Source organism: Molossus molossus, unplaced genomic scaffold (assembly GCF_014108415.1).
Source record: "Molossus molossus isolate mMolMol1 unplaced genomic scaffold, mMolMol1.p scaffold_m16_p_21, whole genome shotgun sequence".
Taxonomy (NCBI): Eukaryota; Metazoa; Chordata; class Mammalia; order Chiroptera; family Molossidae; genus Molossus; species Molossus molossus.
Genome location: NW_023425357.1, coordinates 41,682,723 through 41,698,555, shown reverse-complemented (window position 1 = coordinate 41,698,555; position 15,833 = coordinate 41,682,723). Strand labels below are relative to the sequence as shown.

Here is a 15,833-nt window from a genome sequence, read left to right as displayed (position 1 = left end):
ACATATACATATGAATGGGACCCTGGCTGGCATGGCTCAGTTGCTTGGAGTGCTGTCCTGTGCACTAGAAGATTGCGGGTTCGATTCCTGGTCAGGACATGTGCCTAACTTGCAGGTTCGGTCCCCGCTCGGGGCATCTGCAGGAGGCAGTCGATCCGTGTGTCTCCCACAGTCATGTTTCTCTCTCCCTTCCTCCCTCTCCAAAAAAAAAAAAAAAACAAAACAGAATGAGGAACAGCAAGCAAGTCTGCTCAAGGCCAAGCCGATGTGGGCTCCCTGGCCAGCCAGGGCCTGATGCCCACCCCCTTTGTTTGCTCCCTCAGGAGAACTCTGACCCCTTCCTCTTGGCCGTGGACACAGACTGGAAGGTAGGTCTCAACTCTCAGCCTCCTGACATGGGGGACTGGCAGCTGGCTGGCCCCTCAGCCTGGTCCTAGAGGAGGGTCACACCCTTCCACGTTCCTGGAGCTACGGGTTCAGCACCTCCCAGTCTCCAGGGCCACCCTCACTGTTTACAGTGGATCTGCCTGCCCCCTGCCCAGTGGGGAGATGCTCCCTCCCTCCCTCAACAGGAAGGGGAGGGGAGGCTTAGGTGAGTGAGGTTGGAGATGGGAGGGAGGGATGCTGTCATCTGAATCAGCATTTTCCTCCAATGAAAGCCAGGCTGATGCTCCAAAATAGCTCCTGTTTCCATGGCAGCTGTTGCCGGGCCAACCATGTCCTCTTTAGTTTGATGCCAGATTCCCTGTGAAAACTGAAATCGTTCTTTGTTTTTATTCCTCCTTACAATGATCTCACTCTCAGCCAGCCATTTCTCCCCTTTGGGTCCCGTAGTGGCCATTTATTTCCGGGTCTTGGAAAGTGTCTGGCAGCAGACACAGTGGGAGCCTCCCCAGTTCCAGGGCCCGCTGGCCACCAACACAAACTCACACCCTCTGGGACCTGCCTCCTGGCTCGATGGAACTGGCCCCCGAGGCCCTGACCTGGGCCTGACTTCAGTCTGGGTCAGTCTTTGAGCCCCAGGATAGCCCCAGCCCTGTGGTCTGCACGCACGGGTGGGAGGTGGGGGACATGCTGGCTCCTCCCTGGGCGCAGCTGTGCAGTGAGGATCTGGACCTGTGAGCCCGGCCCTGGGTCATGAGCCCCTCAAGGACGCAAGAATATGCTCCTGTTCCAGTCCCCCAGGAGTTCCAGCTCCAATACAACATGCTCTTGAGGCTGGGAAGGACAGGACGGCCTGGGAAGGCGGGAACAAACAGGAGCCCATGGGGAGAGAGGTGGGAGGGGTGTGGCCGGAGACAGCCTCGGCCCAGCCAGAGATCAGGGGAGGCCTGCCAAGATGTCCCCTTTGTCCTCCCTGCTCTGAAAGAGGGTGGGATGTGTGGACAAACAGGACCTCCTCCCCAGGAGGGAGCTGGTGACATAAAATGCCAGAATAGCCAGCCCCTGCCTCATTTTCCTCATCTCTAAAGTGGGAGTTAAGAAGATAAAATGGTAACATGTAAAGCATTTGAACAGTCCCTGGCACATGGAGATATTCTAATACGCATTTGCTACTCTTAATCTGACCTTAGGCCCAGAGGGCTAAGGTGCTAGTAAGCTTCAGTTTCCTGATCCTTTCTCATAGGTTTGTAAGCATTATGTGTTTATCCCTGCAGCTGTCTGTGCAGTAGGCACTGTTGTTTTCCCTTTGCAGATGTAGAGACTCAGGTTGACTGATTTGCTCAAGGTCACACAGCAAAGATGTGGCAGAGCTATGACTTGTGACTGGGTTCAGCCTCCAGGGAAAGGCCAGCAGTTTGAAAAGGTACATAGATTGTCTGTCCCATCTCTGCAGATACAGGCAGGGCATGGGCAGGCATGGAGTCAGGTCTAGTGATTTATGCACCTTTTTTAGCAACTCTGTGCAGAAGGCACAATTACTGTTTTACTGTTGAGGGGCCCTGGGCACAGGAAAGTTAAGCCACCCAGCTAGTGGCTGGGGAGCTGGGACTTAAACTCAGATCTGTGGATTTGAAGCAAGTGAGCTGAGCAGAAATGGGGCCACGGCTTGGAGTGGGTAGTGTCCAAGGTCAGCTTCTCACTGGAGTCCAAGGGTGGGAAGGCCACTCAGTGATCAGAGGCTGGAGTGGACATAAGATTGCATAGGGACGATGCAGGAGCAGGGTTTGGTGGCAGAAAGGATGGAAGGCCATTTGTCTCCCGCTTCGTGAAGCATATGGGAGGACCTTGCAGGCTGCGCCTTTGTAGCCTCAGTGGCTGGAGCCTCTTCCTGTGTCCAAGTGGCTGCAGGGAACAGGGAGAATGGCCAGAATGTGAGGGGCCAGAGGACACCCCATTCCACACCCTGGCTGCCCTGGGCAAGAGCAAGGCCTAGCCCTCTGAGCTAGGCCTCTAGGGCAAGAGGTTAGAGATGGGGCAAGGAAAGTTCCTGGTGCCCCCCAGGCGCAAGACAGGGCCAGGAATAGCATACCTGGCAGGTGTTGACCAGGTCAGTAGGACCCAGAGGGAGGTGACTGTCTTCCCCCAGCGCAGCCAGCCAGTATGCAGGACTGTTGGCGTAGGCTGGGGTGAGTGGCATGGGCCTTCACCAAAGAGACAGAATGGGGGCATGGTGCCCAGCACCCCTCCCTTCTCTCTGCCCATCCTTCTCTGTCCTTGGGCTCCCTCCTCTGCCCCTTCCCTGGCCTGTTTCTCTTCCTCTGCTCCCCCTTCTTCTCTGTCTTCTCTACCTGTGTGTTTCTCGCTAGCCCCCCCCCCCAAAGCCTTGTTGCTCGGGAGGACAGGGCATGGAACCCGAGGTGACTAATGTGTCGTACTCCCCAAAGAGCCAGGAGCCAGGCCCTGTGCCGGGTGGGTCTGCGGGAGGTGGGCATGTCCCTTCTCCTTCCTTGGTGGCCTGCAGTCCTTGCTGCAGGATGGGAGTGGGGAGGACAGATTGATGTGTGCCCCACCAGACTCCTGGTCCTGCAATCTACCCAGGCCCCCTGGCCCCAGAACCCCACTTTTCAGCAGTGTGGACAGGCACTGGGTGTGCATGTGGGCAGAGTGGGGCCCTAGGAGGGACCTGTGGCGGGGGGGGAGGGGGGGTCAGAAAAGACAGCAGTGACTTCCTACATCCCCTCAAGGTTGTGATCCAGGCCTTCCTGATGGGAGGCTGGGCTTGGGGCCCCTCAGGTCCCTTCCTGCTACCCAGGCTGTGGATCAGGGTGTGCTGTCTAGGGCACAGCCGTGTGGCCACCCTGCCCTGCATTGGTGTGGGTGTCCATGAGAGGCTGCTGTGTACCTGACCAGAGCCCACCTTCTCAGGGCCCCTGTGCAGCTAGCTGCAGCTGTCTGTGTGCCTGTGTGCTGGGGGCATCAGAATGCAGGGGCTGGGGACCATGCAGGATGATGTGTTGCTGGGGGGGTAGGGGTGAAACAGGAGCAGGGGCTGGGTGAGCGAGGACCTCAGAAGCCAATTGGAGCCAGGTTTGTCTCCCCACAGCCAATCTGGAAGCGGGGGCTCCAGGCCAGCGAGTAGCTGCTGAAACCCCGCGGGGAGGGGCCGGCCTAGGCGGGCAGGCTCTGCATATAAATGGTCCTGGGAGCGGCGCCCACCGCAGAGCTGCTGGTTTCCCACCGGAGCCGCCCCTACCTCTGGACCCAGTGACTCAGGCCTTTGTTTGTCCTTCCTTGTCGAGGCGTGTCACTTCCCTCGGCAAGATGCCCGAGTGCTGGGATGGGGTGAGTGAGCTCTGGGGGCGCAGGGAGGTTGTCGGGGGAGGAAGGGGCATCCCTCTGCCTGGTGTCAGACCTGCCTTCAGTCGCCTCACCAGCAGGCTTTAGTGTCCTGGTGACCTCAGCCTTCAGCAGCGATTGGGGATTAGCAGCCGGTTGGGGCCTGCGGGGAAGAGCTGAAATCTGCCGAGATCGGGCTGGGCTGAGACTTGGCTGTGCAGACCATGTGCCCTCGTCTGTGCGTCCCACTGACATGTGCCCTTCGCCTAGCACACGCCCAGCTGGTGGCTGGCTGGCTCCCTGGGGAGAGCGAGTTCCCTGCATGTCTGGGTGTCTGTGCGTCAGGTGTCTGCGCTCCCGACCCTGCGCGCTGTCGTGTGTGTTTGGCTGCACGGTGCAACCAGAACAGCCTCTTCCTTTCTCAGGCGGTGCTCGCAACCCTCCGTGGCCCCCAGGGCCTCAGGCCGGGTCCCTGCAGGGCAGAGGGGTCGTAATGCCGTATTTTGTGGGTGGGGGAGGCATCGCTGGAGCCATGAGCCCCGGGGGCGGGTCGCCAGGTGGGCTCCAGGACGCCTCCTCCTACCCTGGTAGCAGTGCCCAGGGTACTGCTCTTCCTCAGTGAGGGAGAGGCAGGGCACCTATTCCTCCACCCCCGACCCGGGCTTCCCGAGTCCTCAGACCACGGGTCGCCAGCACCCAGGCAACGACGTCAGCGCCTCCCCGCCCGGGCCTGCCGAACATTGTTGGGGTGACTGGGGTGACGGGAGAATCGCAGTAGCCCTCTCGCCACAGCCCTGCGTGCTGAAGCCTAGCTCCGAGGGCTGCAACCCTCAAGGTCAAGGTCAAGGGCGAGGGGAGATGCACACCCGAGGGGTACAGGCTGCCGCAGTGCCTATGGTGGCCCCCACCTGGGGGCGGGAGCCGGGTGACGTCACCGGGAGCCAATGGGAGAGCTCAGTCCTGGGGTTGGGGGCTCCCAGTGTGTCCGGCTACAGCCCTAGGAGCGCTCCCTGTGTGCTGCCCCACCCCCACCCCAAGACTGGGCCGCTCGACCTCTTATCGGACTGAGCTGGGTCTGAGCTCCTGGGTCGGGAGGAGGGTTCAGCCAAAGTTACTGGGTCGCGGGAAGCCCGCGGATGCCCCGACAGCCCCCGCCCCCACCCCCACCCTAGGGCTGGTCTTCCTGGGGCAACCCTTCCCTCGGAGCCTCAGTAGGGCAGGCACTGTGGCCGAGTCCGGCCACTCAGGGGATAGTGATGGGGCGGTCACACCAGGGCTGGGAGGGGACAGACGCCCCTTACACCCACGGACTGTGTGATTGTGGAATACTGCCATCCTGTGCCCCTACTTGTGGTTAGGAGGGCGAAAGGTGACCCGGTGCCCTGGAGGAACTGCCCTTCAGCCGCAGGCAGCGCATTGCAGCTCTTGTTCAGTGGCACCCTCCTGCCCCCCAGCCCCACCCTCCATGGCATCGTGCACCCTCCTCCCCCAACCCCACCCTCTGGAGCCAAGGAGTGGGGATTTGAGGGTGCAGCGTGGCAGGGACTGGCGGCTGTGGAGAGGTCTCAGAAAAGGTGACTTCAGTGTATTCTCCTGAGGCCTGCACCTGGCAAGGCCTGTCCTGCCCTCTCCAGGCTTGACCTTGGGCAAGTCATTTCTCCTTCCCCAGACTTAGTTTGCTCCCCTGCGGCTTGGGTCCCCACGAGGAGCAGACGAGGACATGAAAAGGGTCCAGTCAGTGGGCAGTGAGCGGGAAGTGCTGCTTGTTTTGGTGGCTCCCAGGGACGGAGGCTGTGGTGAACCTGGGCCCGCCCACAGGATGACAGGGTGTGTCTAACTGGACCCCACAGCAGAAGTGTGGCTCTCGGGGTGTAGCCTTGGCCATGGATTGCACCACCTTGTCACTCCCCACTAGAGAGACAGGCCTGGACAGTGGTTCTTTGAGCCTAGACCCAAAAGGCCAGTCCCTAAGCTGTCTTCTACCTCCTGAATCTGTCCCTTTCCGGTCAGGGGAAGGAACTTTGGTCCCTTTGAACCTGTGTCCACCGTGTGCAAAATGAACTGGTGACCTCTTGGTGCATGGGACCACACTCAACCCCTGAGCCACCCAGGCCAGGCGCGTTCTCGCGGTTCTGCTGCGTGGGGCCATTAGTCTTTCAGGAAGCAGGAGCTGGTGCGATGGGTTCAACACCTGCTCTGCCCCCTGCTGAGTGACTCTGGGCCAGGCACACTTCTCTGTGCCTCGCTGCCACTTCCTAAGCCCTCTGAGGACTGAGGGTTAAAGAAGCTGATGCCTGCAGGGCGCTTAGCACTAGGAGAAGGCCCCAGAAAGGGGCTGTTGTGTCGGGGTGTCCTTAGCCTGGGAGAAGCCCCTGAGAAGGGGTGCTCCAGCTGCTGTGTCCTCTCTGCGGGCTGCCAAGAGTGACGAGAATGGGACGTCCCACCCCCATGGGACATGGAGGCCGAACTACAGCCCAACAGCTCCTGGCTGCTCCCCAGCCTCTTTCCGCAGAGGAGCCAGGACTGGGGGCCGCCCAGAGTGTCCAGCGCTCTCTCTCCCTCCAGGAGCATGACATCGAAACGCCTTACGGCCTCCTGCATGTGGTGATCCGGGGCCCCCCCAAGGGGAACCGCCCGGCCATCCTGACCTACCACGATGTGGGCCTCAACCGTAAGTGTACCCCAGCCCCACCCGGCCTTTCCCTGTCTCGAATCTGCTAGAGCAGTGAGGCCTCCCCTTCCTCCCCCTGTAGGTCCGACCACACTCAGCTCTGTGTCCTTAGCCACTTGGGCCTTGATTTCCCCACTGAACCGTGAGGCTGATCGTCTCTGCCTCACCCTCCCTCTCAGCCACAGGCCTCCCCACCACTCTGCTCAGACACAGGTGTGTCTCTGCAGACAAACTGTGCTTCAACACCTTCTTCAACTTCGAGGACATGCAGGAGATCACCAAGCACTTTGTGGTGTGCCACGTGGATGCCCCCGGTCAGCAGGTGGGGGCGTCACAGTTTCCTCAGGGGTAGGTACCCCGAATCCCCTCCAACGTTCCCCAGCTCTGTGCCCCAAGCCACACCTGGGCCTGACCTCCTGCTCCGCCTGCAGGTACCAGTTTCCATCCATGGAGCAGCTGGCCGCCATGCTCCCCAGCGTGGTGCAGCACTTTGGGTGAGTCCCCGCCAGCCCGTCCCTGTGCTGGGGCCGAGGGGTGCCCACCACCACAGAGCCACCGGTTTCTGGTTGAGGTCTGAGAGCTGTGGGTGGGGCCTGCTCAGATGACATTCATGGGAAATGGCAGCCCTGGCCTGAGAGTGACCGCCATGCTCTCCTCCAGGTTCAAGTATGTGATTGGCATCGGAGTGGGAGCTGGAGCCTATGTGCTGGCCAAGTTTGCGGTGAGTTTCCCCTGCACCCGCTCAGGGCTGGTCTTCCTGGCAGCCCTCAGCCACAGGAACTTGCCTGCCCTTTCTTTCTTCTCCCCTCCCCACTTCCTCTTCACTTAGAAAAGCCTTTTTTGGGGGGAGGGGGCTCTAAGGAAATTAACCTTTTTTTTAAAAAGGTTACTTTTTCCATACATTTCCTCAAAAGACTGTAACTTGCTTAACCATTATCTATAGCCAAACTTTCTATTAGCCACAAAATAAACTCATCACTCTAGCCACAAAATAAGAGTCATCACAACCACTCATCCACTAATAAGAGTAATATTTAAACATGAGTCACGTTTTAACCAAAAATCACACTTACGTTCAGTTTGCTAGGTTTAAGGAAAGTCACATTTCAAAAACACCATGTTGGGTAGGAACCACAAGCTTTTAAACCCTAAAAACAAAAACTTAATTTTCAGGATTCAAATTCTTTCTTTCTTCAAAAGAAATAACCAAGCATTTTCAACTCCCGTTTCTATTTCAACAGTTAGGCATTTTGTTAACTCCCTGTCACCCCAGACTTGACAGGACATGAGTATTGTAGGTGTACTGCCCCCTAAACACGGGCATGAGCAGAAAGTGTGAGTCCTTTTCCCATGTCTAACAATACCAGGTTTGGTTCTCACATAATGGACTAGAACTTCCTTGTCTATAAAAGCCAAGAAACAAAATGTTTTATTGAAGATGTTTAATCCTGTTTTGCAACAGCAGCATCTCCAAAGATATATTCAAAGGGGTGAAAACCAGTGACATGGGCAGGGATTCAGAATCAGTCCGAGAATTTTGGAAGGCCGCAGGTGGCAGGATGAGTGGGCAGCTGGACGTGGCACCCACGCAGGTTTCCAGCTGTGACAGGTGGTCATCGGTGGCGTCTTTTTAAATATTTTTTTCTTCATTGATTTTAGAGAGAGGAAGGGAGAGGGAGAGACAGATAGAAAACATCGATGAGAGCCCTGGCTGGTTTGGCTCAGCGGTTGGAGCGTCAGCCTGCGGACCGGACCAGAGAGTCCCAGGTTCTGTTCCCACTAGGCCCTAGCGGCAAAGGGCACGTACCAAAAAAAAGAAAAAACATCGATGAGAGAGATTGGCTGCCTCCTACATGCCCCCGACTGGGGATCAGGCCCACAACCTGGGCATGTGCCCTGACCGAGAATCGAACCAGCAACCTTTGTTCGTGGGTCGACACTCAACCACTGAGCCACACCAGCCGGGCATCAGTGGCGTCTTAAAGCCGTTACAGAGTGTGTCCTTCTCCTTGGACCCTCCGAACCAAACCACCTGTGAGGCAGTCAGGGCCAGAATCTTACAGCCTATTTAGTAGAGAGGAAGTTTGGGCTCCCTGTCTGGCCTCCCCCAAGTCCTGTCTTCCTTTCACGCAGCTTATCTTCCCCGACCTGGTGGAGGGGCTGGTGCTGATGAACATTGACCCCAATGGCAAAGGCTGGATCGACTGGGCCGCCACCAAGGTGAGTGTGGGCCACCTGGCCAGGGTGGGGGCGGGGGCCAGGCCGTGGGGCGGCTCTCACACTGACCCCCGCCTTGGCCCGCAGCTGTCCGGCCTGACCAGCACTTTACCCGACACGGTGCTATCCCACCTCTTCAGCCAGGTGAGGGCGTGGGACCATCCTCACAGGAGCACAGCTGGTGGGCTGGGGGTCTCGGGAGACCAGGCTGCTGAAGGGCCTGGTTCTGCCCACTCTCAGGGATGCTGGGTTGAGGGGCTTCTGCTCCCTCCCAGCTGGGCAGGAGGAAGGCAGGGGTTAGGTGGCATCTGACCTGTCTCACTCTGTCCTCTGCTGCTGGCCATGGTGCCGGGGTACCTGAAAGACACATAGGGGGAGACCTCCTCCCACAGCTCTGTGGAGCCTTCCTCCTCTCCCCTCCTTGGGTTCTCTCTCCCACATTTGGGGGGCTCCACCCACCGCCCCACCCTGCCAAGAGCGGTCAAAGGCTGATCTGGGCTCTGGCCTGACACCGGCCCCACCCGCTCTGAGCCCACAAGCTTCTGTCCTGGGCCCAGGAGGAGCTGATGAACAACTCGGAGCTGGTGCAGAGCTACCGGCAGCAGATCGGGAATGTGGTGAACCAGGCCAACCTGCAGCTCTTCTGGAACATGTACAACAGGTGGGACCCTCTACAGCTTCCATGAGGGGCAGGCAGACAGGTGACACTGTCCCCAGGTTGTGGAAGAGCAGACAGTTACGCCTCGGACAGGAGTCGCGTCTTGCCCAGGGTCACACCCCATGAAGAGCAGACAGGGAGCAGGGCTTATCCATTCCTTCTCCTCCCCGGGGCATGGCCCGAGGAAGCCGTAGGGGACATCCCCGACCCCCACAGTCCTGGGCCTGGCGTGTACCTGGGAGGAGGTTGGATGATGTCAGTGGTTTTTAAGCTGTGCTCCTTGGAGCCCCTTTGGGGGGTGCCCTGTGGGGAAGTGGCCAGGCCCCTACTTGCCTGTCTTCCCTCCTCTTTACCCTACAAATATGGACTGAGCACCAGCCGTGTGCAGAGCGCTGGAGAAAGGATGGAGAGTGACAGGCTGGGTCCCATAGCACAGGTGGTGGTCATCCAAGCAGCACTTCCGGGGGCTGGGTGGTCGGAGCCAAATTTGAGGGCCCACCTGGCATGAGTTGGGGGTCTGGGAAGAAGTAATGCATGAGGAGAGCCCTGAAGGCCCCTATCTTTTTTTTTGTCCTCACCCGAGGACATTTTTGCATTTATCTTCAAATAGAGTGGGGGGAAAGAAGGAGGAAGAGAGAGAGAGGGAAACATTTATGTGAGAGAGACACATCGACTGGTGGCCACCCACATAACCCCAACCGGAGCCGGGGTCAAACTGCAACCGAGGTAGGTGCCCTTACAGGAACTGAACCTGGGACTCTCCGGTCCGCGGGCCGACGCTCTAACTGCTGAGCCAAACTGGCCAGGGCTTTTATTTTTTTTTAATTTTTATTTATTGATTGATTTGAGAGAGAGAGGAAGGGAGAGGGGGAGAGAGAGAGAGAAACATCAATGAGAACATCACTTGGCCGCATCCTGCATACCCCACTGGGGATCAGGCCCACAACCTGGGCATGTGCCCTGACCAGGAATCAAACCGGCGACCTCTTGGTGCACAAGTTGACGCTCAAGCACTGAGCCACACTGGCGACTGAAGGCCCCTACTTATGCAGTGAAGGCCCCTGTCTCCCTGTTTTAGCAGCTGCGGTCTCCAGGAATGTTGGGCCCTAATTGCCATTGTTGGGGGAGGGGACAGGGGATGGCTGAAATACAGCTGGAATGAGCACCTCTCTCTCCCTGCAGCCGCAGAGACCTGGACATTAACCGGCCTGGAACAGTGCCTAATGCCAAGACACTCCGGTGAGCATCCCCTTGCGCCCACCTTTCCCCGCCCTGCCCCCTCCCACCATGCCCAGGCCAGACAACCCTCTTCCTCTGTGTCTGCAGCTGCCCCGTGATGCTGGTGGTGGGGGACAATGCACCTGCTGAGGATGGGGTGGTGAGTGAGGGGTCAGGCTCTAACTGGGGTTGGGGACAGAAGTGAGGGGGGTCACTGGCCTCTGGTCAGCAGCCAATCCATGATCCAGCCCAGGGAAACCTCAGGGACAGGCCTGGGTGGTGGGCTCCTCATCCCACTTCCCCACCACTCTGCCGTGCATCACCGCTCACCACAGCCACCCTCCTTCAGGTGAGGGAGGCCTGGAGACCTCAGGGAGACCCCCCTCAGGGCAGCCCACCTCAGTCTCCCCACTTCAGGCCCAGAGACTAAGCTTTCTTCCTCTAGGATTTGACCCATTTTTTATGCAATAAGTAATGTCCCCCTTGGACCACTATTTGCACCCATTGCATTTGGGGATCATGTCACCTCTCCTGTTGGAACTCTGGGAGCATGCAGCCTGGGAGTTCCCAGCTGGGGGCAGAACTTGCATTAGCAGTTGGGGCCACCTCACTCTGCTGAAACTGCTCCTCGTCCTTAGGTTGACTGCAACTCCAAACTGGACCCGACAACCACGACCTTCCTGAAGGTTAGACCCTCCTCCCCAGCCCTGGGCCAGCTCCCCTAACTGTGCGGCCTGCCTGGGGTCCCACCTGGGTCCGCATGTCTGGTCAGGGGAGCCTGTCCAGGTAGGAGGGCCAGGCAGGGCTTGGGGTGGCCTGCTCTGCTCACCCCCCTCTCTCCTCTGCAGATGGCAGATTCCGGGGGGCTCCCCCAGGTCACACAGGTGAGACTCAGCCTTCCCTCCCTTACCTAGCCGAGGGTGGGGGAAGCCTCCTTCCTCCTCACAGTCCTAGACAGCCAAAGCATGTGCCTGTCCCTCCTTGCAGCCCGGGAAGCTGACTGAAGCCTTCAAATACTTCTTGCAAGGCATGGGCTACAGTGAGTACACCTCTACCCAGACCACCCCTGCGACTGGTGGCAGGTGGGCTGGCACCTGTCGGGCGTTCTGATGAGCAGCCGGCGGGTGATGAGCTGTTACAGGGACCCAGATGCTGGTCACTCACCACATGCTCCCCTGCTGCCGGGGACACACAAAGGCCTACGCTGTGCGTCAGTCAGCCCAGGCCATGCCCCGCTTCCCTGGGCCCGGGGGAGACTTGGGGCATGTCTGGGCCTTCTGGGGTGAGGAGCCCTTCTCCAGCCCTGGGGAACCAGGCCCCAGTCCTGCCGGGGAAGCCTGCCTGAAGGTGTCACCCCCCCCACCCTGCTGGGCCTGCAGCACCTGTTCTCAGCACTGTAGATGGGGCAATGGAAGAGTGGGCTTGGAGACCGGGGACTGGGAAAGGCACATGGTGGAGCCACCTGAGTGTCAGGACCCAGATGGCCCTGGGCCCCCAAGGCTGGGAGAAGAGCTCCTCACCTCAACAGGCAGCTGAACCTGGGGGTGGCATTCAGAAGATCCTGGGGATCGAAGGACATGGGTGGCACTGGCCCCCTCCTGGCCCCTCCACCTCCAAACTTCCCCCTGTGCTCAGATCCAGACTGTGCTTTGAGCCCCCAATACACACACACTAGCTCCTGCAGGAAGCAGACTTCCTCTCCCTGAATTTTTGTTCCCCTCAGATTTGAGCCTCTGGAGCTCGGGCCTCAGTAGGGGACGGGCCTCTGGGAAGGCAGGGTCCACACCCAGGAACAGATCTCCCTCTGGCCCCCAGGGGCCTTGCTCTGTGCAGAAGTAGGGCAAGGCTGGCAGTGAGGCAGCAGGAGGTCTGAGCGGCCGAGCCCAGGAGGCACCCAGTCAACATCTGCGGGATGGATGGATGAGCCACGCCTGCCAGGGCCCCGGGAGAACCACCACCAGGCAGCCCAAGAGCTGGGAGGGATTTGGGACAACCTCCCCTATCTGTACCTGGGGAGACTGAGGCTCAGCAGAATGATGAGGACACTAAGACTAGATAAGGGCCCCAAAGGCCTTATAGGCACGAGCCCCTCAGTGCCAGAGAGATGGGGGGAGGCGAGATAAGTGCCCCCACCCTGCAGTTGGGGCTTTCAGGGCTATGTGGTCCCTTCCGTGGCTGCTGCTTGGTGAGTGGGCAGGAGTGGGCTTCCTGAGACTCTAGCCCTGCCTCCAGCCCTCTGTGCCTGTCCTTTCGTCTGATCTCTGGTCCATCTCAACACCCTTGCCTCGCTGGACCACACTCCTCACCCATGTTCTGTCTCCCCCTACCCCACCCCTCTCTGGCTCTGTCTTCTCTCTTAGTTGCATACTTGAAGGACCGAAGGCTGAGCGGAGGAGCAGGTAGCCTTGCAGCCCCTCCCCCGATGCATGGACCCCCACCACCCAGGCCCTCCCTGCTCCTTTGCTCCGTCTTCTGCTGTGCTGAGCCAGGACGCATCTCGCTGTGGTCTGGAACCTTCCTATGTCCTGCTTACCTCCAAAGCCCAGAGTCCCCCTCGTCCACAGATCCTGGGGGGGTGCGGGCTTGGTCCCTTTGTAGGGCTCCAGATTGACTGGGCTTTAGAGCAGTCTTGCTTCTAGGTTGCCATGGGCTGTGTGGTTTCCAGAGCTCTGGCAGGTGGAACCAGACCCACTCAGAGGTCGAGCCCAGGCCTGGCCCTGGGGGCAGGGGCACCCTGTGATGCCTGAGCTGGGCTGCAGCAGGTGGCCAGCTGCGTTCAGGAGGGCAGAGTCTCACTTGTGAAACTCTCCCTGAGGGCAGAAATGGGGTTTGGGGCAGTTTGAGGCCACCACACTTTGTCCACCCTACTCTCCTGGTCCCACCATCCTCTTGAGGTTAGGCCTCGTGGAAATAACCTCTCTTCCTTAAATGAGTTCTGGGTTACCTGGGCAACTCCCACCCCATTCTGGCCATGTCTCTGGCCAGCTGTTGTGAGGGTCCTGCTGGCATCTGTGAGCCCTGGCCCCTGGCCCTCTGGCTCACTCACTGTTGCTGGCGCTGCATTGCCTGGGGCTGACAGAGCAGATGCCAGAGCCCTGCTTGGGACGGCCTCTGTGCCATCAGAAGAATGGGCCTCGCTCGCTGCTTTGCTTGTGTGAATCCTCATCCCGCCTGCTGGCACCCGGCCTTGCCTTCTGGCCCTCACACCCAGTCCCACCTGTGTCCACAGTGCCTTCAGCCAGCATGACCCGTCTCGCCCGCTCTCGGACCGCATCCCTCACCAGCGCCAGCTCGGTGGATGGCAGCCGCCCACAGGCCTGCACCCACTCGGAGAGCAGTGAGGGTTTGGGCCAGGTCAACCACACCATGGAGGTGTCCTGTTGAAGCTCTTGGTCCCGCGAAGACGCCCACGTGCCCCACCCACACTGAAGTCCCACTGCCATCCTCGCACCTGCTCCTTTTCTGTTTTGTTTATTTCTGTGAGGGTGAGGGGAGGAATTGGGGTTACAGCTCTTAGATGCTACAGCAGAACAGTCTCCTGATGGTTCCCCACCTCCACTTCACTAACCTTGACGTAGCCAACTTGGATCCCTGTCTTCCACCTCCCCACTGCCCAGGCTGGAAGGGGATCAGCTAAGGAAAGACTGAGTCCTCTGGCCAGGATCCAGGGTAACCTCCTGGATTAAAGAAAGAGCATGTGATGACCCCCCTCGGGCAGGCAGGTTTGAAGGTGGGAGTTGTGAGGTGATGGGTGCTAGGACAGCAGGAGCACGGGGTCCAGCTGAGGCGCTGGCGTGAGAACCAGAAGATGGAAGCAGGGGACACTGGCAGGTGAGCAGCCCTGGAGCTCTGCAGGGCCCCCACCCAGGCCCTCCACCCAGCACATGTTTCAGTCTTGCACATGTGACAATCATCTGAACAATGGCCACACGGGGGCGCCCCTACAAAGCCGCTCTTTTGTTGGTGCCATCAGGCGAGGCAGGCAGGGGCTGAAGGGGGTTTCTCTGTCCAAGGAAAACAAAACAGAGTACCTTAAGAGCAGGAACCCCACAGACTGTCTCTTCCAGCTCACACACTCTGCCACCTCCTGACGCTGTCCCATTTCTGAGCCAAGGCCCTAGCAGAAAGTCTTCCATCTCCGCAGGGACCTGACTTGGGGGCTGAGGTTAAAGGCTAGGATAGCCAGTGAGTATGGAGTGTACCCCTCCCTACCTTTGGGAGCTAGCACGTGGCCACAGGCAGCAGTGGCTGAAAGTACCAATAGATCTTTTTTTGCCCCAGGTTCCAGGAAGGACAGTATGGCCAAGGCCGCCAGAAACATGGTGTTGGGCAAGTTCTGGATAAAGTTATGCCAGCGTTTCACTTAGGCATCACTAAGTAAGTTTGTTTAGAACTGGTCCAGAGTAGCAAAACTTCCACAGGCCCCATCACCATCTCAGCCTGTTGGATTGGCTTGGGCAGGGGCTTTGCTAGATTCTAGAGTGGGAGGTGAAGTGAACAAGGACCAGGCAGAGGAGAAAGGTTCCCCACACCCCAGCCCCCTCATGCCACCTAAAGCCCAGGACTGTGCCATGTTTCCCATCCACCACCTTATCAGGTAGAATCTCCTGGCCAGAAACCAGAAGCCATTCGCCTCAGAGCCTGAATCAATTGCCACAAACCCCAAAATGAGTAAAACGAGAGGGGAGAGAGCTATGAAAAATGAAGGGCTGGGGTGTGTGTGTGGGGGTTGGGGGTTTGCTCTGAGGCTGGGAGGACACCTGCATCCATATTTCCTCTGCACATATGCCCACCCTTCTATAATCTTAAGCCATTGCTAGACTGCTCTAGAGCCCGGTGGATTGTTAGTCTGTCCCTAGTTCAATTCACTCATGTGCTTCCTTTGTATATTGAATGTGACTATTTGAAAATTAGAATCAATCCCTCTTACTGTAGATAGTGCTGCAGGTTGGATTTTTTTTTTGCTGTGTTCTTTCAGATGAGATATCTATAAATATCTATACATTATATATATATATGTATATTGGGTCCTCCTGTGTGTGGTTTTCCATTGGAGGTTGTCTTTTTGGTCAAAGTGAACTTTTAATAGAGTTTATTATTTTCCTCTCTGTACAGAGTGAAGAGCCTAATTGTGTATTCTAGTGGTTAATATCATGAGACTCAGAAACGGCAAAATGTAAAACAAATAAAAACCCTTGTCAGTGTAGAAAGAGTTAATTGCTGAAAAACTAATAAAGAAACTGAGAAACTCGAGCATGGTGATGTCACACGCACCTTGGGAAGCTTTGGAAGAGACAATGTTGAGGCTGGCGAGGCTGGCGCTTCTCTGGTTTTGGTGGGGTTGAGCAT

General features: G+C 58.1%; 1 protein-coding gene across 8 annotated transcripts in view; it reads left to right on the top strand.

Moving 5' to 3' along the window:
• NDRG4 (NDRG family member 4) overlaps nucleotides 1–15,737 on the top strand; it is a 36,002-nt gene extending 20,265 nt beyond the window's left edge. For 2 of the 8 annotated variants that reach the window (XM_036274319.1, XM_036274316.1), the window contains exons 3-17: nucleotides 324–368; nucleotides 6,286–6,391; nucleotides 6,571–6,739; nucleotides 6,823–6,885; nucleotides 7,052–7,112; nucleotides 8,525–8,611; nucleotides 8,696–8,752; nucleotides 9,166–9,269; nucleotides 10,449–10,505; nucleotides 10,593–10,644; nucleotides 11,123–11,170; nucleotides 11,333–11,368; nucleotides 11,472–11,523; nucleotides 12,845–12,883; nucleotides 13,714–15,735. In XM_036274319.1, coding sequence (XP_036130212.1) covers nucleotides 324–368; nucleotides 6,286–6,391; nucleotides 6,571–6,739; nucleotides 6,823–6,885; nucleotides 7,052–7,112; nucleotides 8,525–8,611; nucleotides 8,696–8,752; nucleotides 9,166–9,269; nucleotides 10,449–10,505; nucleotides 10,593–10,644; nucleotides 11,123–11,170; nucleotides 11,333–11,368; nucleotides 11,472–11,523; nucleotides 12,845–12,883; nucleotides 13,714–13,868 — 1,131 coding nt within the window. In that variant the 3' untranslated portion in view covers nucleotides 13,869–15,735. Of the gene's footprint in view, nucleotides 1–323; nucleotides 369–3,579; nucleotides 3,727–6,285; nucleotides 6,392–6,570; nucleotides 6,740–6,822; nucleotides 6,886–7,051; nucleotides 7,113–8,524; nucleotides 8,612–8,695; nucleotides 8,753–9,165; nucleotides 9,270–10,448; nucleotides 10,506–10,592; nucleotides 10,645–11,122; nucleotides 11,171–11,332; nucleotides 11,369–11,471; nucleotides 11,524–12,844; nucleotides 12,884–13,713 lie in introns of those variants that run through there. The other 6 variants (XM_036274318.1, XM_036274322.1, XM_036274323.1 and 3 more) reach the window with 6 other exon arrangements.
• The last annotated feature ends 96 nt before the right edge of the window (nucleotides 15,738–15,833 follow it).